Source organism: Muscardinus avellanarius (genome assembly GCF_963383645.1).
Source record: "Muscardinus avellanarius genome assembly, chromosome: 11".
NCBI classification, from domain to species: domain Eukaryota; kingdom Metazoa; phylum Chordata; class Mammalia; order Rodentia; family Gliridae; genus Muscardinus; species Muscardinus avellanarius.
In genome coordinates, this window is record NC_137797.1 from 90,831,350 (window position 1) to 90,854,096 (window position 22,747).

Genomic DNA, 22,747 nt, shown 5'->3' on the forward strand with positions numbered 1-22,747 from the left:
GAGGTAAAATGCCCCTGGGTTTCCATCCCTAGTACCGCAAAAAAAAAAAAAAAAAAATTATATTTTATTCAATATGTTTTATCAATTCTAATACCCCTGCAACTATATCACTATTAAAAATAGAAGCTGGCCATGGTGGTGCACACCTGTAATCTCAGTATATAGGAGTCTGAGACAAGTTTGAGGCCAGTCTCAGCTACTTAACAAGGCTCTCAGCAACTTAGTGAGACCCTGTTTCAAATAAAAGATAAAATGAAATAAAATAGGGCTGGGAGTGTAGCTCAGAGGTAGAATGCCCCTGGATTCAAACTCCAGTACCACAAACAAACAAAAAAAGAAAAAGAATGCAAGAAATATTAAAATGTCAAGAAGAGAGTGTGCATTAGGATTAATGAAACATAACAGAAAAGGTGCTTTTCACTTGTTAGTCAAATGCCAATGCCATGGGAGAACACTAATTTTAATACCTTATTCACTTCATAAATATCTATGATAAATATATGCATTAATATCCAAGAGTGTAATCATTTCTATAGCTCTGTATCCCATAACACAGCTCCATAACACACATTAGATAAAGAAAGGGGGAAGGGAGATATTCACTGGCTTCCTCTTTCCCAGGTTTGGAGCATTAAACTGACATTACAACCAGCGGCTCACTGAAATGATTCTCTTTTTGTTCAATTTACTGATTTAAAAGAGCTGGTTTACCTCCAGTCAAATTTATTGAAGATTTTAAATGTTCCCCGCAGCCTGAGCATGTTGTTTTCTTGCTATGTTTAGAAGGTAATTTCAACCGGCGATTCCCAAGCCTGGGTTTTCATCCACCTTGCAGTAGGAACCCGTGTCCTTTGGGGGCTGCAGGGCTCCACTGCAGCGCATGCGCTCTGCCCATGTTCAAAAATAAAGCTGTGAGCCGAGTGTGGTGGTGACGCTTGTCACCCGGTACCTGGGAGGCTGAGACAGGAGAATCTGGCTTCGTGGCCAGCCTCAGCTACTAGTGAGGCCCTCTGCAACTTCGTGAGACCCCGTTTCAAAATAAAGAATAAAATATCGTGCTGGGCATGTAGCTCGGAGGTAAAATCTCCTTAGTGCCCTGGATTCCAGTTCTAGGTATATTAAAGTAGCAAAATATGTGCAAATGCCACAGGGAATCGAATGATTTTCAAAATAGTGTTCAAAAGACTGTAATCAGCCTCATCAAAGACTTTCTGAGAAAGGTCACCTCTCAGGTGACCTTTACCCCTTTACTAAGCTCCTGCGTCTTCACATTTTTTGAACTAAGAACTCATTTTCTTTCAGCAAACATGTTGGTGCTTTGAGCTGTTGGAAATGTAAGAATTCTCTTTTTTTAAAAAATTACTTCTAAATCATTGTCTCAGTTTTTTTTTTCCCCCCATGGAATTCTTTGAAAATCATAGTTTACATATAGAACACAATTAGGTGCTCACAAGAGCATATAATTGCATAGATCAGTGTAGGCAACATATATGGTTTCACTGGCAAATTGTATAAGAGATGATCAAAATTAGATATATGTAATTTGTAGTATAAAAGTAAACACTAAAGAAATGACATTTAAAACCATGAGGTAGTATAAATTATCTTTAATTTTATCTTTCTCATAAGTTATACCACACCCAAAAGATTTCTACACTGAAATAGTCACATGATATTAGGAGCTAGGTTACTGTGTCAGATCTTTCCAGGCTGTTCAGCAAGACAGTTTCTGTGTTTCTCAGTAAGACTTGAAAATCCTGTTTCCATAGATGTACTGTAGCAGGGGAAAAACTTGGACTGGACTAACGTGGAATCCATCTGTGTGTTCTGGCATATCAGGCTACGCCTGCAATCATGAATTACATGTTATCTTCTGGTCTTTCTGACTTTGGAATGGTTCCTCTTCGTTTTATTTTATTTAATTAATTTATTAATTAGTTAATTTATTTTTGTGGTACTGGGGGTCGAATCCAGGGATATTCTACCTCTGAACTATATCTCAAGCTATTTTTAATTTTCATTTTGAAACAGGTCTCACTAAGTAGCTGAGGGCCTTGCTAAGTTGCTGACACTGGCCTCAAACCTGCATCCTCCTGTCTTAGTCTCTCAAGTACAGGGATCACAGGCATGTGCCACTATATCCAGCTTCCTATTTTTAATTGTTCTAATATTTTGCCTGTTAAGATTACAGAACAACTGCCTTTTTTTTCAGTCATAGGACCATGAGAAATGAATTCATATACCAAAAATATTTAATATGCAAGTAACATTGACTATCTCTCAAATAGCTGTTGAAGTTATGAGATAGGATATACAACATATATCAGCCATATTTGAGGAGATGACACTCAGAACCAAATTTTGTTAAGAAATGTAGGGATCTCTCATTCAATATCATTGATTCAAATATTCATTAAAATTCTCAATTTATTTATTTTTTTCATTTATTTTATGGAACTGAGGGTTGAACCCTGGGAGGTTCTACCACTGAGCTATACCCCCCCCAGTCTTTTTATATTTTTTATTTTGAAACAGGGCCTCATTAAGTTGCCGTTTACTGGCCTTGAACCGGTGATCCTCCTGAGTCATCCTTCCAAGTGATGGGATTATAGGCATGTACCACTATGCCTGGCTCAAAAATATTTGCTGAGTGCTTAAGGTGTTGGGGTTGGAGCTAGGTGTTGGGATCAGTAGTCAGTCAAAAGAAAAACAAAGTAAGAGAGGGAGGGATGAAGGGAAAGAGAGAGGGTAAGATAAAAGAAAGCACAATTTCTATCCTCATGGTGCTTATAATTTAATAGAAGGTGATAGAAATCATTGACAATTTGTTATAAAGAAATATGAAACTAAAGTACCTGGTGAATATGTGGGGCTGTGAGAAGATTCCTCGAGGAGTGACTTGGAAGGTGGAGAGGGTGATGGGAGGACAGGGATGAGCTGAGATCTATAGTTGAATAGGAATGATGCTCGCCAGGAGGGCGGGGACTCAAAGGGAGGCTGAAAGAAGGAACCATCACCTGCTAATGTTCTGAAGCAGAAGGAAACATATTAGACACTAAAAAGCTGTGCGACAGGTGGTTGGTTGCCAGGACAATGATGACAGTGGTCCAAGACTGCTAGGTGTTGGACTTTGCATCTCCACTGAGCCAGGCTATGGATTCTAGACAGTATTCAGAGAGGTAGAAAGAAACAGAACATCCTATGTAGAAAGCAGTCATCATGCCAGCCAACATTTCTTGAGTATTTAAAAATTAAGTATGAGCTTATATAAAAGACTATGTACCACATAATTTTTAATTATAATGCAAACCAATATAATGATGACCCATGAATCCTCCAGACAAGTGAAGATGAGAACATTACAATAGCTTGTATCTACCTGTGTGTTTGGCCTTCCCTTCCTGAGGAAACGGATAGTGCACTTTTTTTTTTTTTTTTTTGAGGGGCTGGGGATGAAGCTCAGGGGCATTCGATCTCCAAGATCCATCCCCTGCCCTATATTTTATTCTTTATTTTGAGACAGGATCTCACTAAGTTGCAGAGAGCCTCACTAAGTAGCTGAGGCTGTCTGTGAACCACAGTCCTCTAGTGTTAGCCTCCTGAATGCTGGGATTATAAGTGTGTGCCACCACGCCCAGCTAATAGCTTGTATTTTTTTTTTTTTTTTTTGTGGTACTGGGGTTCCTGGAAGCCCTTCTACCTCCGGGCTACACTCCCAGACCTATTTTGTATTTTTTTTTATTTGAAAATAGGGTTTCTTAGCCAGTGCGGCTGGCTTTGAACCTGCATGATCCTCCTGTCTCCGCCTCCCAAGCACCGGGATTAGAAGCCTGCGCCACCACGCCTGGCTAACTCGCATTTTAAAATACCACAATGCATGTATTCTAGGGCCTCCCCCTCCCCCCAAACATCACGTTGCTACGAGTCATCAAGGTTGAGTGCTGCTGCGAGGCTCTAGTTCATTCGTGTTTATCACTGTAGAATCTTCCACCCAGAGAATACACCATAATTGAGTTCTTCATTTTCGCATCAGTGGTTGTTTGGGTTGGTTCTGTGTGACTCAGCGTGTTGCTTTGCTGGTGTCATGGATGCTAAGGCAAATGTCTATGTTGTGGTACTGCTTGTGTTCGAGAGAACCTGTTCTCCTGGAAGTGCACTCGCTGGCTGAAAGCACGTGTTGATGTGTTTTCCAAAGTGGTTGTACCGCTTTGCATCCCACGTCTCTTTATCCACATGCTCTCCACCAACTCTAACGCTTCTTCATTCATTTTTGCCGATGGACGGGGTGTGAAGGCGGTGCCTGGCCAGCTTACTTTGCGTTTCCCTGATGACTGAATGAAAGCGATCCTTTTCCCCATTTATTGGCTGCGTGTGTTTCTTATGCAAAATGTCAGCTCCAGTCATATTCACTTTTCTGTCAATGTATTCTTTCCTTACTGGTTTGTAAGTCCTTGAATCCACGCATTCTGAATGTTAGTCATGTGTTGTTTTCAGGCCTCCTAGTCCCAAGTGGAGAATGTGGGGGGCGGGCTGCAGGTGGCCCTGGGGGACAATGAGGAAGCGCAGACTTTCCCAAGGAGCCTGGTGAGGAAGCATAGACTTTCTTAATGTGCCTGGTGATAGCTTAATAAGCATATTTAATATGTGACTGCATTTCTTAGGTTAAAAATAAACATTAGGAAGGAAAATAGCTCTTTTCTCACAGAACATAAAATATTGGCTTTTCTTCTAACTACTTTAGGAAGAGCTGATCTAAATTATCTTCAGGAGAATTCTGCTTTGTACACTCACCGGCTTTCGACATGTAGGTGTTGTTTTTTATGAAGCCATAATTGATCAAATTGGCTTCACATAGTCTTCTACAAAGTGAATTCTATTTTTCGTTTGCCTTCTCTTAGAAACGTGGAGAAGGTTGGAAGTGAGTATTCATGCTAGCAGCGAGGGCCTGTGTCTGTGGCACTGAGCATTGGAATATCCTATACGTGTCTGTACTTGTGCAAATCTCCAGGTTGAAGCTTATTTTTCTTTAATCATTAAATAGAATGTTACACTACTTACTCAGCATTTATGGCTAACAACATAATGTGTGATTTCTAATCGCGAAATCACCATGCAATGTGGCTATTATTACCCAGTGATAGGGAAACTGAGTCTCAGGGCAATTAAGTAAAATTCTTGAGATCGCAGAGCCAGGAAGTGGCAGGACTCAGATCTGAGCCACTGACGTTGGCTTCCAAAACATCGTTTCTACCAAAGTACACAGTCCCCCGATGCAGGGAGTTTTCATAAAGCGAACATTTTATATATTAAACTGTGCAGAGATAATATCTTCCTTAATTCTTAAGACCTCCCTCTGAGTAGAACTATGTGGAATTCTTCCTCATTTCACAAATTCCATCAATATTTCTCTCCTATTTGAGGAAACTCTAAATTTATTCTGAGTTTATTAAAATGTGACTTCCTACTTCTTTTGTCAAATATCTGCGTCGGTTGATAAGTAACACAAGTGCTAGTTTTCTCCCTTCCTTTTAAGCATAATCTATTCCTAATATTTTTTGGGGGAAAGGAGGAGATCCTTTCTCTCGTACTCACATACGTGCTGGTCTGCGGTAGGCTGTCCTCTACCACACTGTCTCCGTGACAGCTCCCCTAAGCCACGAGCCATGCACTCTTAGTTATAGACCAGTGGATTGCAGCATGGAGCTTCAGGGCCGCCTGCTGCTGAGGACACAAGAGATTCCATTGGAGCAGGAAGGCACATACAGGGGAGACCAGGGCGGTCTTAACTCCCCCGTGTATTGTTCCTCGCCTGTTGCACCACCTTCTGAGGTTGCACCTGTCCATCCATCTTTACTAAATGATTGTGGAAATATAACAGGTGTCACGCAATGTCTGAGAACAGGACTCAAAACAGTGAGCTAAATATGACTTATCCTATTGTCCAACAGGAACACTACCCTCCCACTGTAGCTCATGATGTTACTCAGATCAGTGTCAGTTCTCTTGTTTCTTCCCATCTCCTTTGCCTTCTTATTTTTTTCTCTTGTGTTCTCTGGGACCTGCTGGACCTGAGTCCAGTATTGAAACCACCATGCCCTCCCTCAGCTACACAGTCTTTGCAGAAGCTTTGAAATCACTCCTTGAAATTCCATTTTTTCACTGAGTGTGGTGGGGCACACATTTTATCCCAGTGTTTGGGAGGCTGAAATAGGAGGATCATAGGTTTGAGTCTGGCCTCAGCAATTTATCAAGGCTCTTGGGTAACTGATTATCAAGACCCCACTTAGCAACAAGAAAGAAAGAAAAAAGAAAGGAAGGAAGGAAGGAAGGGCGTAGTGGCGCATGCTTGTAATCCCCGCGCTTGGGAGGTGAAAACAGGAGGGTCGCGCAGGTTTGAAGCCAGCCGTGCTGGCTTAAGAGACCCTGTTTCTAAATTAAAAAAATATAAAATAGATCTGGGAGTGTAGCCCTAAGGTAGAAGGGCTTCCAGGAACCCCAGTACCACCACCAAAAAAAAAAGGAAGGAAGGAAGGAAGGAAGGAAGGAAATAAAGAAAGGCTGGCCAGGGGTGTATGTAGCTCAGAGGTAGAACGTGCCTGGATTCAATCCCCAGTGGCACACACAAATGACACAAAACATAAAATAAATTCCAGTTTCCTAGCTGTTGATGGGTGTGCACATGTGTGTGCTGGCAACTCTGATTCCATATTTCATAACAGGACTCTAGAATGTCTCTACACTGTGTACCAGGAGGTCATGGGCTTAACTTTAGTGGTTCTGTGCCATTGCTAATTGACTATAGTATTGTGAGATCTGCAACATGCGAGCCTGGGAGTGTTTCTTCAGCAAGGAAATGATATCTAAAGCCTGTCTGCACATCTTATTATATACCCTCCTCTCGAATTTCTACCTCTCCGTCCTGAAGAGCAGATGAATATTGCTTACTCAGAAAACTCAACAGTTACAAGCAGTAAGATCCATTCTTAAGTACTGTTGGTGAGGGGTTGCATAAGTCCTAAGCCTCCAAATTTAAACAGACCCTGTATTTAAAGGGGTTGAGGTGGGAGAGTTCGCCGAGTTTGATGTCATTCAGTGTGCTTCCTAGAACTCAAACACTGAGAGCCTCTTATTATACCCCAAAGAAAACAAATACAGCTCATTATACCCCAAAGAAAATAAATACAGCTCCCTTTATGCCTCACTATTTATGGAACACAGAATCATTCCCTAACAGCGCCTTCTCATCCAGCCCCTTTTTCTTATGACTGGTACATTGATTACCCTCTAGTGATTGCTGAGGTCACTCTTATACCCAGCATCATCGATCAAGTGCTTAAACATCATCACTTTCTGTTTAAACATTCAGATTTCACAAATGGAATCAAATGGTCTGGTGAGAATTATCTATATCGAAAATAATACCATATGTCTCAATTCTACATATTTAAAAATTGTCTTAGCCTGTGCCGTGGAACCTCTTTTTTAGTTCTTGACACATGCTATAAATGTAACAAATGTCTTTATAATTAATAAAAAAGGAAGGAAGGAATCTGGACTGGATTGCATTGCAGCATATGAACGATTTGGTCTAAAATGTTCCGGTCTTTTATCTTGTAGGACTCCATTTACTAGCATTGTGGAGGTATCTGTCTGTTCTTTAGGTTCATAATAATTGTGTCACTGTGCTGAGGAAGAATGTTGCAACTACTATTGAAATTTATGTTTCTTATCTTAAGAGAGTGGGGCAAAAGCAATAGAGAAAGAGATTGTCATTTACTACTCAGACCAAGACCTTCAAACCATTAGAAAGCTAGATGTGAGCCAGGTGTTGTGGTGCACACCTGTAATCCCAGTACTTGGGAGGCTGAGGCAGGAGGAGTGTAGGTTCTAAACAAGTGTCAGCAACTTAGTAAGACTGTTTCCAAATTAAAAAGTAAAATAAAAAATTAAAAAATAGGACTGTGGGTATAGGGTATAGCTCCAAAGTGGAATGTTCCTGGATTCTTCAATCCCCAGCAACACACACACACACACACACACACACACACACACACACACACACACGTGGGGGGGATGGGAAACTTTCCTGAGAGGAGTTCCCTTGTGACGTAGTTAATCATGACAGGGCTAATATAATTCCATTAGGATACAGTCGTTATAATAATTTATTTAAAATGAAAAATGTGCCTTTCCCTACCACCCAGGAATTCAAATGTGGAAAATGTTTAATCAGGTGAAATGCCATTAAACCAAAAGTTTATGAAAATACCAATTTTGCTATTACTGAGTTTAAGGTTAACATAAGACAGTGGCAACCAAAGGGACAGTCACCTCCTTGCAGATCTTGTCCAAGGTGATTAAAAAAATAATCAGTCATCTTTAAGAAAAAAAAAATCCCAAGTTAAACACATTTAATCCATCTGTTGTTGCAACTTTTATTATATTTGAGTTCCTAGTTGAGGGTTTACTTTTCTAGGTTGTTAGTTAGGGCGCCATGTTTTGTAATGTCTTGATTCTATTATCCATAATGATTACTTCAGTGTATTTTTCCAAGAAGATGGGAATGGATGTGGATTCAGGTCTTCAAATATTGCCTCCTTAAACTCTTTACTCCTGAGGCTCTTAACCTCTATTAAGGCAAAGTGTTGGGCTTTCTCAAAAGTAAAAGAAAATCTTTAGTCCTTTCTAGGATTCAAAAATTGTTATCCTTTCTTCCCATGAAAGGCAACCATTTCTGAATTGCTTAATTTTGATACATCGGGCTCAGCTTTACAGGGAGTGGCTAGGAAAAAAAAGAAAAAAAAAAAAACCAGTCCTCCTAGATATTCACAAACTGTCAGCATGACTTCTCTGGCCACAAAATCTGTCTTTTTATGGAGATATTTTGTTGTAATTTCAGAAGGTGGTTGCTAGTTATCTTGGCTCTTCTGTGTTTCTCACATCTGGGATGTGTTCACATGAAGACATTGGCTAACAGCAGTGTCTTGTGGCCTGGAACCGACTCTGATACTGAAAAGCCTGTAAAGGACATTCCTTGCTGGGCGGCCTAATGCAAGCAACAAAGACACCTTCTGTGGGCGGCCCTGTCAGGAATTCATTTTAGATCTGAATAACCAGTACAGAAGTGGAACTTCTCAGTTGTGGTAGAATTCTTTTGAAAATGGCTTAATGTTCTTTCAGTTCTTTTCCCCAATGTCTGCCATGGCAATTATAGCCCAGAGACAATGATTTACATCCCCGGCACCAGAATTTCTGACAAGGGTTCTACAATTACTTTATTTGAGTAAAAGTAATTTGGGGGAAGTGACTCATATCCAAGCTACCACCACTGTGACCCATCAGTGATGGTGTAGGCCACCAAGGAGTCCCAAGGACAGCTGTGACACAGGACCCGCCTCTCCTCTGCAGGTCAGAGCCGATAAGTGACGATAAAAGTCAGTTCCACTGTACTGTGATGTAGTACGATGGATGATCTCCATTCTTTTTGTGTTTTTATTTTAGTACTGGAGATTGAACACAGAGGCATTCTACCTCTGAGCTACACTCCCAGTCCTTTTTTTTTTTAACTTTTTACTTTGAAATAGGGTCTCCCTAAAATGTAGAGAGCGTTGCAAAGTTGCCGAGGCTGACCTCGAACCTGTGACCCTCCTATCTCATTATGACCAGCCAAGATCTCCATGTGACCGTTGTTGTAGTTTAGTGAGACGTAATTCTGCTCTGTGATTGGTTTTAAACAGTTATTCTTGTAGCTATATAAAGGGCATTTTAAAACAAAGAGCAAAGAGCAGTCTGCCTTTCTCTTCTCCCTCCCATCTTACTACCTTTCTTCCTTCCCAATACTAGAAGATTGAACCTAGGGTGCTTTACCCCAAACTATATTGCAAGCCCTTTTTGTTTTTTTCTTAACTTTTTGTGGTGCTGGGGGGTCAAACTCAGGGGTATTCTACCTTTAAACTATACCCCATCCCTATTTTATTTCATTTTTTAAAATAAATTTATTTTTTAAACTTTTTTATTGGTGCATTGTGGTCATACATCTTAATAGGGTACAAGATGGTGGAGGCATACATGAACACATCACCCAATTAGCCCTTACACAATTCCCACCCCATTCCCTCCTCCTGCCTCCTTCTCATGTGTGGCCTAGTGATTAACATTGATATGTTTGTTAAAGAACATAATGCACATTAGAGAATTTCCCTCTCCCCCCAACCCCTCAGTTAGGTCGCCTTATTTGCTCATCTATAGTATCTCCTTCTTTGTCTAGACTTCCTCCTATGACCCATTTTCTCCCTAGCTTCTGCATATTAGGGAGAGTATCTGATTTCTTATTTTTTGTGATTGACTAATCTCACTTAGCATAATGTCCTCCAGATCCATCCATTTCCCTGTAAATGACATAATTGTGTTTTTCTTTATGGTTGAGTAAAATTCCATTATGTACATATCCAATAGTTTTGTAAGCCATTCATCTGTTGATGGACATCTTGGCTGGTTCCATAGTTTTGTAATGATTAATTGTGCAGCTGTGAACATAGATATGCATGTATTAGTCTGGTAGTTTGGTTTCCATTCTTTTCGGTAGGTACCCAGACATGGTATTGTTGGATCGTATGGTAAGTTCGTTCTCATTCTTCTGAGGATCCTCCATACAGTTTTCCAAAGTGGTTGCACTAATTTGCAATCCCACCAACAATGAATGTCTTAGAGTTCCCACTTCTCCACATCCTCGCCAGCAGTTGTTGTTGTTTGTGTTTTGAATGATTGCCATTCTAGTTGGAGTTAGGTGAAATCTCAGGGTAGTTTTGATTCGCATCTCTCTGATTGCCAGTGATGTTGAGCATTTTTTTGCATTTATTGGCCATTTGAACTTCTTCTTTCGTGAAGTGTCTATTTAGTTCACTTGCCCATTTTTGGATTGGATGATTTGTTTTCTTAGTGCTGAGTTTCTTGAGTTCTCTGTATATTCTAGATATTATTTCTCTATCAGAAGATTAGTTGCCAAAAATCTTCCATTCTCTTGGCTCTCGATTGAGGTTCTTGATAGTTTCCTTTGCTGTACAGAAGCTCTTCATTTTCATGCAATTCCACGTATTGATTCTCCTTTTAGTTTCTTGTGTCTTTGGGGTCTTGTTGAGAACATTTTTACCTGTGCCTATGTGTTGCAGTGTTGGACCTATGCCCTATTCAAGGAGCTTTAAGATCTCTGGTTTGATTTCCAAGTCTTTGATACATCTTGAATGGACTCTTGTGCAGGTTGAGAAAGTGGGATTAATTTCCATTTTTCTGCATATGGTTAACCAGTTTTGCCAACACTATTTATTGAACAGGCTATCTTTCTTCCAGTGTATGTTTTTGGCCCCTTTGTCAAAAATCAACTGGCTGTAAGTGTACAGATTTGTTTCTGAGTCTTCTATCCTGCTCCATTAGTTTATGTGTCTGATTTTGTGCCAGTACCATGCTGTTTTTATTATTACTATTGCTTTTTAGTATACTTTAAAGTCAGGTATTGTGATTCTTCACGCGTGGTTTTTGTGACTGAGAACTACTTTGGATATTCTGGGTTTTTTGTTGTTCCAAATGAATATAAGGACTGATTTTTATATGTCTATGAGGAATGATCTTGGAAATATAGTGGGTTTTGCATTGAATCTCTAGATCACTTTTGTAAGTATGGCCATTTTGATGATATATGTTCTGCCTACCCATGAACATTAAAGATCTTTCCATCTTCTAAGGTCTTCTTCATTTTTTTCAGTGTTTTATAATTTTCTTTGTAGAGGTCTTTTACCTTTTTGGTTAAGTTTTTCCCATGTATTTAATTTTTTTGTGGGATAACCTTAGTGGAAGTGTTTTCTGGATTTCTTTTTCAGTGGATTTATGGTTGCTATACAGAAAAGCTTCTGATTTTTTAAGACTAATTTTGTATCCAAACACTTTGCTGAATTTGTTGATCAGTTCTATAAGCCTTTGGTTGAATTTGTTGGGTTCTCTAAGTATAGTATCATATAGTCTGCAAATAGTGAAAGTTTGAGTTCTTCTTTTCCTGTTTGTACTCCTCTGATTTCTTTTTCTTGCCTTTTTGCTCTGGTTAGATTCTCATGTACAATATTGAAAAGAAGTGGTAATAATGGACATTCTTGTCTTGTTCCTGTTTTTAAGGGAAATTCTTGAAGTTTTCCCCCCTTTAATATGATGTTGGCTGTGGGCCTATTGTAGATGCCTTTTTTTTTTTTTTTTTTTAGTGGTACTGGGGTTCCTGGAAGCCCTTCTACCTCCAGGCTACACTCCCAGACCTATTTTATATTTTTGAAACAGGGTCTTTTATGCCAGCGCGGCTTCGAACCTGCGCGATCCTCCGGTCTCCGCCTCCCAAGCGCGAGGATTACAAGCGTGCGCCACCACGCCTGGCGTAGATGCCTTTTTGATGTAGAGATATGTTTCTTCTATTCCGATTTTCTTCAGTGCTTTTAGCATAAATGGATGTTGGATTTTGTTGCTTTTTCAGCGTCTATTGAAATGATCATATAATTTTTGTCTTTGGTTCTGTATACTTGATGAATTATGTGGATTGATTTTTGAATGTTGAATCAGCCTTGCATCTCTGGAATGAACCCTACCTGGTCATGGTGTATGATTTTTTTGTATGTGTGTGGGCCTGGGTATGGAACCCAGGAGCATTTGACCTCAGAGCTATACCTCCTACCCTATTTTTTTAATTCTTTATTTTAAAACAGGGTCTCACTAAGTTGCAGAGGGGCTCACCAAGCAGCTGAGGCTGTTTGCAAACCGTGATCCTTCTTTCTCAGCCTCCCAAATGCTGGGATTACAAGTATGTGCCACCACGCCTGGCTGATTTTCTTGATTTTCTTTTTCTTTTTTTTTTTTTTTGGTGGTACTAGGGTTCCTGGAAACCCTTCTACCTCCGGGCTACACACACACACACACACACACACACACACACACACACACACATTTTTTGAAACACGGTCTCTTAAGAGGCCAGAGAGGCTGGCTTCGAACCTGCACGATCCTCCTGTCTCTGCCTCCCAAGTGCGGGTCTTGATGTAGTTTTGAATGTGTGTTCCTAGTATTTTGTTTAGCAGTTTTGCATCCAAGTTCATCAAAGGTATAGGCCTATAATTTTTCTTTCTTGAGCTTTCTTTACTTGGTTTTGATATTAATGTGATGTTGGCTTCATAGAGTGTATTTGGGAGAGTCCTGTTTCACAAAATAGATTGAGGAGTTTGGGAATTAGCTTTTCTATAAAGGTTTTATAAAATTTACTCTATTAAATTTTGAAACAGAGTCTTGCTAAGTTGCTGAAGCTGACCTCAAACCTTTGATCCTCCTGTCTCAGCCTCCCAGGTACTGGGATTACAGACATGTGCCAACTCACCCAGCTCTTCTTTTTTTGAAGAAAAAAAAATGGTGTTTGTTTCTTGGTTGGGTCCTTGAATTAGTAGTCACACGTAAAAGATTCTTACAGAGAGTAAAAGGTGAACTGGTTCACAAGGTTTTAGACTACTCACAAGTTCTCTTCCAGACACTCCCACCGACTTGTGCAATTTCAGGAAAAGAGGCCTGAGTTTTCCCTTTGTCAGCTTTGTTAGAGATGTGCCAGCCTTGCAGGGTGGAGTGAGTGGTCTGTGGAGGTGAAAACCATGACTGGTGCAGCAAACTGAGCTGCCCTTAAGGAAGAAAATCCAGCGCCTTTATTCAGATGAACCCACATTTTACATCTCAGTTCATAACTTCGGCTCCAAAGTTTATGGGCCTGAAAGTTCTTTCATGGCATCTCCTGCCTGCAGTGAGAGGCACAGGTAAAGCCCATTTGATTAGAAAGATTTTTTTTTTTTTTTTTTTGCGGGTCTGGGGATGGAACCCAGGGGCATTTGACCTTCGAGCTACACCCCCTACCCTAGTTTTTATTCTTTATTTTGAAACCGGGTCTCACTGAGTTGCAGAGGGCCTCACTGAGTAGTTGAGGCTGTCCGCGAACCGCGATCCTCCAGGTCTCAGCCTCCCGAATGCTGGGATTACAAGCGTGCGCCACCACGCCCGGCTTAGAAAGATTTTTTAAAAAGAATTTCTTCTTTAACCAGATGAAACCAATTCAACTCAAAGCATCTTCGCTCTTATTTGTTTTTGATGTTTTACTGGTACATTGTAATTATACATCATAGGGAGATTAAACGTGACATGAACACACATGCACAATCACCTGGTGTGTTTCCCTCTGCCCCCCACCCGTACATGTTAGTAAGATTGGTAGTGATACCTTTATACACGGACATGCATCCTTTGAGCTGCTCCCCTCCTCAAGCCTCCTCTTTTACTTTCCGACCTCTCTCCTTCAATCCCCTTCCACTAACTATTCTGCTGGTCTCTCTCTTCATTTGACTGAAGTTGCTTTTCTTTCCTATTTTTTCTCAGGCTTCCGTACAACTCCTGACTTTCTGAGACTGCCGACCTCACTCAGCACAGTGTTCTCTTGCTCCGTCCATTTTCCTACAAATGACATAACTGTTCTCTGTGGCTGAGTAAAATTCCAGTATGTGGACCTACCACATTGGCTTTGCCCATTCGCTCGTTGGCCCACACCTCGGCTGGTCCCATAGTTTAGCCATTGAGGACTGTGCTGCTGTAAACATGGATATGCGTGTATCAGTGTCATGTTCTGACTTTAGTTCTTTGGGAAAGACACTGAGCAGTGGTGTGGCCGGGTCGTATGGCGATTCCATTCCTAGTCTTTTTAGGAGCATCCATACTGATCTCCAGAGTGGTTGTACACATTTATAAACCCACCAACAATGTATAAGAGTGCCTATTTCAGGCCGGGCGTGGTAGCGCATATTTGTAATCCCTGAGCTTGAGAGGCGGAGACAGGAGGATTGCGCAGGTTCGAAGCCAGCCATGCTGGCTTAAGAGACCCTGTTTCCAAATAAAAAAAATATATAAAATAGGTCTGGGAGTGTAGCCCAGAAGTAGAAGGGTTTCCAGGAACCTCAGTACCACCAAAAAAAATTCCCTATATCCTCACCCCTTTATTGTTTGTTTTATCCATGATTGCCAATCTAACTGGAATTAAATGGAAGCTCAGTGTAGTTTTGATCTGTATTTCCCTGATTGCTAATAATGTTGAACATTTTTCATATAGTTTTTGGCCATTCGTATTTGTATTGGGGACGGAACTCAGGGGCATTCTACCTCCAAGCTACACCCCCGGCCCTATTTTTTATTCTTTATTTTGAAACAAGGTCTCATTGAGCTGCAAAGGGCCCCACTAAGTAGTAGCTGAGGCCGTCTGCAAATCGTGATCCTCCTGTCTCAGCCTCCCAAATGCTGGGATTAAAAGTGTGCACCACCACACCTGGCTTGTATTTCCTTTTTTGACTAATGTCTATTCAGTTCATTTGACCATTTTTTCATTGGGTTAAAACCTTCTCTTAATAAAGTGGGGGAGGAATGCCAGGCACGGTGATACATGCTTGTGATCCCAGTTCTTGGGAAGCTGAGTCAGGAAGATTGCAGGTTCAAGACTCAAGCAACAAGTAGTAGGATTATCAGCAACCTAGCAGGATCCTGTTTCAAAATAAAAAAATAAAATAGGGCTGGGGGTGTTGCTCAGAGGCCAAATGCATTTGAGTTCAACCCACAGTACATAAATAAATAAATATTTCTACTGGCCTGTTTATTCTAGGCACCCTACTCAAGTTATATAGAAAATCATAGAGTCATGTTCCTTGGTAGAATAGGCTTTTTTACACCTCACTAGTTTTTGTAAGACTAGTCATCACCTTTACTTACTACATCCCATATTAATATTCCTCAAAGGGAGAAAAAAATGAAATACAAAACAGCGGTGAGTATCTAAATTCTAAAAATTAAAGGATGGCTCATAAATGTGGTCGTAAAGATAAGCAACTGCAGACACTAAGTGTCCATTGAAATTCTTGGTCCTGTAACACTTAGGACATATGTGTTGCTCTGCTCTGATGATCCTGGGTCAGGAATGGGCATTTGCCTTGGAAAACTTCTCAGAGTAGATTGCCAACTCCTACAGGCTTCCATGGGACCCAGCATATGTCTTGTGGTGAACACTTTGAAGGGAAGATTATTTCACTCACGTATGATAAGGCATAAAACAATAGGTATGTAATGGATATTTGTAGAATGAGGAGGAAAGACAGGATCTGTTCATAAGTAATGATGTGAGCAAAGAAAAACTTATAAAACTCTGGTTAAGAAACGAGCACATAGATTTGGGCATGGTGGTGCACGCCTGTAGTCCTGGTACTTGGGAGGCTGAGACAGGCGGATCTCAGGTTTAAGGCCAGCCTCAGCAACTTAGTGAGACTCTGTTTCCAAATTAAAAAATAAAATGGGGCTAGGGAGATAGCTGAGAGATAAAATGCCACTGTTCAATACTCAGCAGCACACACACACGTGTGCACACACGCGCACACACACACACACACACACACAAACACACAGCACATAGCTCAATTTGGTTTAAAATATGATGTCTGAAAACACTGCGGAAAGCTGTGCTTGAAATGGTAGGACTTCACAAGTCAGCATCGAGATAGGGCTGTGATAGTAGGCGATTCCTTAAATTTGAGCCGAAGTGACCAGATCAATTCTAATCTCCTTAAAATAAATTGAAATTGAGAGCAAAATATGTTTGAAAAAGAAGAAATATTCCATTCTGGAGAATTGAATTTGAGGTGCCAAGAGGGCCTCAAGGCAGAGATAAGACCTTCTAAGTGGAAACAGAAGGAGAAGCAGGAGCGTGGGGTCAAGGCTGCAGGGGCACAGCTGGCCATCGGATCTGCAGAAGGATTGCGCAACCAGGATGGATGGAATCACAGACAGAGAGAGGGAGAAGGCGTGATGGGAGCCAAGTGTCTTGAACCTGCAATCCTCCTGTTTCAGCACAAAGGGAGGAGCACAGACAAATGGTCTTCATTTTGTAATCAAGAGCCCAGAGAGGGTCTCGCTGAACCACAGATTAGCTGCCTGATTTGCAGACAATTACATAAGCTCTTAGGCCAGTTTCCTGACCTGCAGGATGAGAGTGACTCCTCAATTATGTTAACTTAATGTTCCTTTAAAGGGCACTTTTAATCATTCCTTTTTATTAAATTAATAGCAATAACAATAAAAGAGATTTGGAGTTACCATCTGTGTTTCTTATATATATATGCAAGAAATTATATTTCAAAATGTGTTATTTTAAAAAGTCCTACAATTAGTTGAAGACTTAGCAGTTTGTGTGTGTGTGTGTGTGTGTGTGTGTGTGTGTGTGTGTGTGAGAGAGAGAGAGAGAGAGAGAGAGAGACAGACAGACAGACAGACAGACAGACAGAGACAGAGACACATGAGACTGGGGATTCAGTTTGAACCCTGGGCCATTCTACCTCTGAGCTATATCACCTTTCCTTTAAAATTTTTTGTTTTGAAACAGGATCTTGCTAAGTTTCTGAGAGTGTTACTAAATTGTTGAGGCTGGCCTCAAACCTGCAAACCTGTTTCAGCCTCCCAAGTACTGGGATTACACATGTAAGATACCATGCCAGGCCAGACTTAGGAATTTTTTAATTTACCTGTTTTATAATGGAATACACTGTCTTTTGCCCACTGTCTTCTGAATTAAGCTTCTTACAGTTTGAGTATAATTCACTCTGTTGTATCACAAGCTTCATTTTTGAGTGCCTACCCTATATCCAGGTCTTTTTCAGTCATTTTACTAAGTTCCACTAAAGTTTTGCTTTTAGTTCTTATGATGTCAATGTTATACTTTTGCTACTGGGAATTTAACCCAGGGGCATTCTACCTCTGTGCTTTAAAGGGGCGCTCCCCATCCCTTTTAAAATATTGACACAAGGCCTCCCTAAGTTGCTGATGCTAGCCTTTTATTCAGCCTCTATTATCATTTTTCTTTAGGCACTGCTGGTATTCTTATCAATACTAGGATTTTTTATAGCATTTGTGATTTTTTAAAATGCATTTCACTGAAAATACTATATTTCTGAGAGAAGTAAACTATTTATTTTATTTATTTTTTGGTGGTACTGGGGTTCCTGGAAGCCCTTCTACCTCTGGGCTACAATCCCAGACCAGTGCAATCCTCCTGTCTCTGCCTCCCAAGTGCAGGGATTACAAGTGTGCATCACCACTCCCGGCTTAGAAGTAAACTATTTTTAAAACAACTTTTTTTTTTCAGGTCTATGGATGGAACCCAGAGGCATTTGACCTCTGAGCTACACCCCCTCCCTGCCCCTTTTTTTTTTTAATTCTTTATTTTGAAACAGGGTCTCACTAAATTGCGGAGGGCTTCACTAAGTAGCTGAGGTTGTCCATGAACCGTGCTTCTCCGGTCTCAGCCCCCTGAATGCTGGGATTATAAGCATGTGCCACCACCGCCGGCTTAAAACAACTTTATTTAGGGATAACAGAAATACAAAAAGCTGTATCTATATGATATATATAACTTGATGAGTTTAGAGATAAGGACATATCCCTGAAACCATCTTCATAAACTATGCTATCAGCCTATTCATCACCTCTGGACTTTTCTTCTCACCTTTTTTTATTATGAGAAATAAAATAATTATCATCTTATTGAGGCACTTTTATAAGTGTTTTGGCTTTGGAATAAATTATTTACTATAAAATTAAAATTTCTGTGTTTCCAAATCATCCATAAAATCCATCTTAAGTAGAATTTTAATTTACTAATATTTTTTACTTTTATTAGAAAAAGAATAACTGATATTTTTCTCTCCTTCTTATTAGGGTAGTACATTAAGAAAAATACTCCTGAATCGATATTTTAAAGGTGATTATGGAGTTGGCATGAATGGACATCTATCGGGAAACTACTCAAAAATTGCCCAAGTGGGAGGTGAGGTTTCTCATGTTTTTTCTGATTTCAGGATTTTTGTGACATATTTTTATGTTGACATTATTCTAGTATTTTACCTAAATGGCACAAATATGAAATATTCATTTAAAAAGTACTATTATAAACCTTTTCGCAGTTTGGTTTTTATAAAATAACAGATCTGAACACTATAATTGATTTTGCCTTCAAAAAACCGGTCAAACTAAGTCATAGTTTCTTAGTATATAAATCAAGGACAAAAACTAATATAATTTTCTTTTTCCCAAATCATTTTCTTAAGAAAAAAATTTTATTTACATATAATTACAGGTGTCAGACATTTAATGACACGTTTCATTTTTGTAAATTTTTTGATAATCTTAACTCAAGCTTCCATTATATTTAACTTTGCAGGAAGAAAAAAAAGCATCAAGGATAAATATTCTTACAGTCTTGGAATTGGAAAACATTATATACCAATAAGGTCTGTAATCAAGGTTTGTTTATTGATTTATTTTTCCTACCCACAGGAAGCTTTTCTGGACAAGATCTGGAGAAGATGAGGATCTCAATGTCTGACATTCAGTGTCTGCTGGATAAAGAGGGCGCGTCGGAACTCGTCATCGACGTCATAGTCAACACTAAAAATGACAGGATTTTTTCGGAAGGCATTTTACTTGGCATCGCCTTGCTTGAAGGAGGAAATACGCAAACACAGGTGCCTGTTTAACAATCATGGGCATGTGCCATTGGTATCTTTTATTTACTTATCATAGACACCAAAGGAAAGTAATGGGTTTCTATTAGCTGCTCATTACTGTGGAAGGAGAAAAAAAGGAAAGGAGAGGAGAACATGTACACATTCTTTTTGTAAATTTACTTGATTTGCTGTAGAAACTACAGGGCTTCACAAATTGCTGTATAGTGCAGAATGTCCTTAGAGGTATCCCTCTGGCATTATACCAGAAATTCCACTACCGTGAATGATATGCTTACCTGCACTTAGGGAATCCAACCACTCTTTCCAGAAGACACACACTTCCCTTTGTAACTCCTGCCAAGTGGCGTCGAGGCTTCTCCACTCCTCAAGGCAAAGCATGCTGCCTAAGCCTGGGAGCCGGGAGGTGTTCCCAGAGAACACACACTGTCCTCTAGGCTTGTGTCTCAGTAACCTGATCTAGATCTGCCTGGGCGAACCATCAAAGCCATATAATAACAGCTCATTTCGAATTCCAAAATTTATTGTCCCTCCTCATAGCAAGCAGACGCCACATCTGATTAAAACTGGGATATTTTGCTGTCATTAGCCACCAAATAATGTTGAACAACGTGAAACTCACTGTTTGACGAGTCCAGTAGCAACAGCTATAGGAACAAAGACCTTCTGGCACGGTGACAGAAACAGAAATGAACAACAAAGCCAACTTCAAATAGTGATACTTCTTGGTTGGAAAAAGGAAAATGTTAAAGATCCCCAGGGTACTAAAGGGATAACACGGATTCCGGAGGGAAGTTAAAGATGGAGAGAAGTTAAAGTCTGAGTGTTCTTGGAAACCGTCCTGTTTCTCCAACCAGATTTTTAGCTTGGACTTTCTGAAGAAACAATTTAGTCTCCTCCATAGGTTTAACTGTAGACTTATTCAGAGGAGAGGAGTAAAGGATTTCCTGACTTCTCTAGAAGCAACCCCTAAGATTACAGTACTTCCTAAGTTCCTGATTCTGGACCACTGAGGGGCACCATAGGGGACCGTTCTTCATGTTCTGTACGTATTTATGATTTCATCCGTCCTCACATGGCTGGAAAACAAGCCAGCTCCAGGCAAAAACCACATGTTCCACCTTTCAGTTCCTAGCAGATTGCTCCCTAGATCTCTTCACAACCCGGATACCTCTTAGTCATATTCACCTGACAGGTCTTTGACATCTGTCACTGGTCACTTTTTATTTTCTTCTTAAAACTTCGTCCTGGATCTTGGGACAGTTCCTTCTCCAGCTTCTCTTCCTACCTTCTACCATTTCTTCTTAGCCTCCTGTGAAATTCCCTCTTCCTCCAATTAACTTTTCATTTTTATTTTTTGATACTGGGGATTGAACCCAGGGAAATTCTTTCTCTGAGCTTTACCACCCCCATTTTCTTTTCTTTTCTTTTCTTTTCTTTTCTTTTCTTTTCTTTTCCTTTCCTTTCCTTTCCTTTCTTTTTTCTTTTCTTTTCTTTTCTTTTTTGTTTTGAAACAGGATCTCGCTAGGCTTCTTAGAGTCTCACTACATTGTGGGGGCTGCCCTCAAACCTGCAATCCTCCAATCTCAGCTTCCCAAGTAAAGGGTTATAAGGGCCATGCCCAGAACTCTAATTGACTCTTTCTTTTTTTTTTTTTTTTTTTTTTTTTTTGGTGGTACTGGAAACCCTTCTCTGGGCTAGACTCCCAGACCTATTTTTTATTTGGAAACAGGGTCCCCTAAGCCAGCAAGGCTGGCTTTGAACCTGCGCGATCCTCCTGTCTCCTCCTCCCAAGCGCAGGGATTACAAGCGTGCGCCACCACGCCCGGCTCTAATTAAGTCTTAAATCCAAAAATCCTTCAAGTTTTCTTGGATTATTCTCTGTTATTTCATTTACTTCCCTAATCTCGTTCCTTTGCACATCTTTAACTCTCACTCTGTGCTGACAATTCTCAACTCACTCACTGAAGTCCTAGATGTTACATCTAGCCGTCTTCCAGAAATCCTTAGTGGATGTCCAACAAGTACCTTAAACTTGGCACATCCCTGACAGAATCCATTTTTTCTCTCCATATACCCCTTCCTCCCTTTGAATGGCAGCTCTCAGTAACTGGCTCTGCGTCCATTCACTTGTCTGACCACACACTGAACGTCAGCCTTGGCCTTAACCTACTCATCTTCTTCCTTGCTCTCTTCCTGGACATTCCATTGATGTAATATCCACCTCTGCAGTTCTGCCCTCTTAACATCTCTCAATTTGTACTCTGTTTTCAATCCCTACTCCTCCATCCCGAATTACAGATCCTTCTGTCTTTTACTGGATTGTGATGAGAAGTCTTCCAAGAGATATTCCGGCTTCCAGTTTTGCCCTTCTCCAAATCATTCTCCCTCTTGCCTCCAAAGAGTTCTTTCTAAAAGCATGTATTTCTCTGCTTCCATTCCAACACTTTTCTCCTAAAGGCAAATTCCACATTATAGTTTGTTATGGTTATATATAGAATGTCCTCTGAAGACCTCATGTGTTAATGTTCAGAGTGAGTATAAATCATGAGGGAGCCAATGGATTTACTGACGGTGACCTAAGCAGAGTGTGGCTGCAGGAGGTGGACCCTGGGGTGAGGCCTTAGGGACTATGCTTGTGTCTTTGAAACCCCTTGCTTTCTCTCTTCCTTCTGGCCTCCATGATGTGAAAGCAGAGGCTTGCTCTCTCCCTCTGTGCTTCCTGCCTCCATCCCCTGAACTTCACAGACCTGTCCTGACATGGAGTGAACCTCTGAAACCTCCAAAACTGTGAGCAAATAGATCCTCCTTCCTCTAAGTTGTGTGCTCAGGTTTATTGGGTCACAGCAGTGAGAACATTGACTGAGACATAGAACATAAGAGTTTTCATGGTTTAATCCCTTCACATTTTTCCTTCTCTCCTCCTTCCTTCCTCCTGTGCACCAACTACACTACACTCTCTAGTTCCCCAGATGCATTGTGTTATTTCTTGTGTTGCCTTCTTCTCTTTGAGAATTCACCCCTATCGACTTCTCACGGAAGCCTTTTCTGGACTCCAGGTCCCACTGGCAGCATTGAACCCTAGTTGCTAAGTGTTCTGCTGTAACCTGTGGGATCTCAGTAGCATTGCTACCACCTTA

At 40.5% G+C, this 22,747-nt stretch overlaps 1 protein-coding gene across 4 annotated transcripts in view; it reads left to right on the plus strand.

The window, feature by feature from the left end:
* Positions 1–22,747, plus strand: part of ITPR2 (inositol 1,4,5-trisphosphate receptor type 2) — a gene marked incomplete at both ends in the record, with an annotated part of 551,977 nt that overhangs the window by 357,089 nt on the left and 172,141 nt on the right. For all 4 annotated transcript variants that reach the window (XM_080705463.1, XM_080705466.1, XM_080705464.1 and 1 more), the window contains 2 exons: positions 18,802–18,910; positions 19,420–19,607. In XM_080705463.1, coding sequence (XP_080561589.1) covers positions 18,802–18,910; positions 19,420–19,607 — 297 coding nt within the window. The remainder of the gene's footprint in view (positions 1–18,801; positions 18,911–19,419; positions 19,608–22,747) is intronic.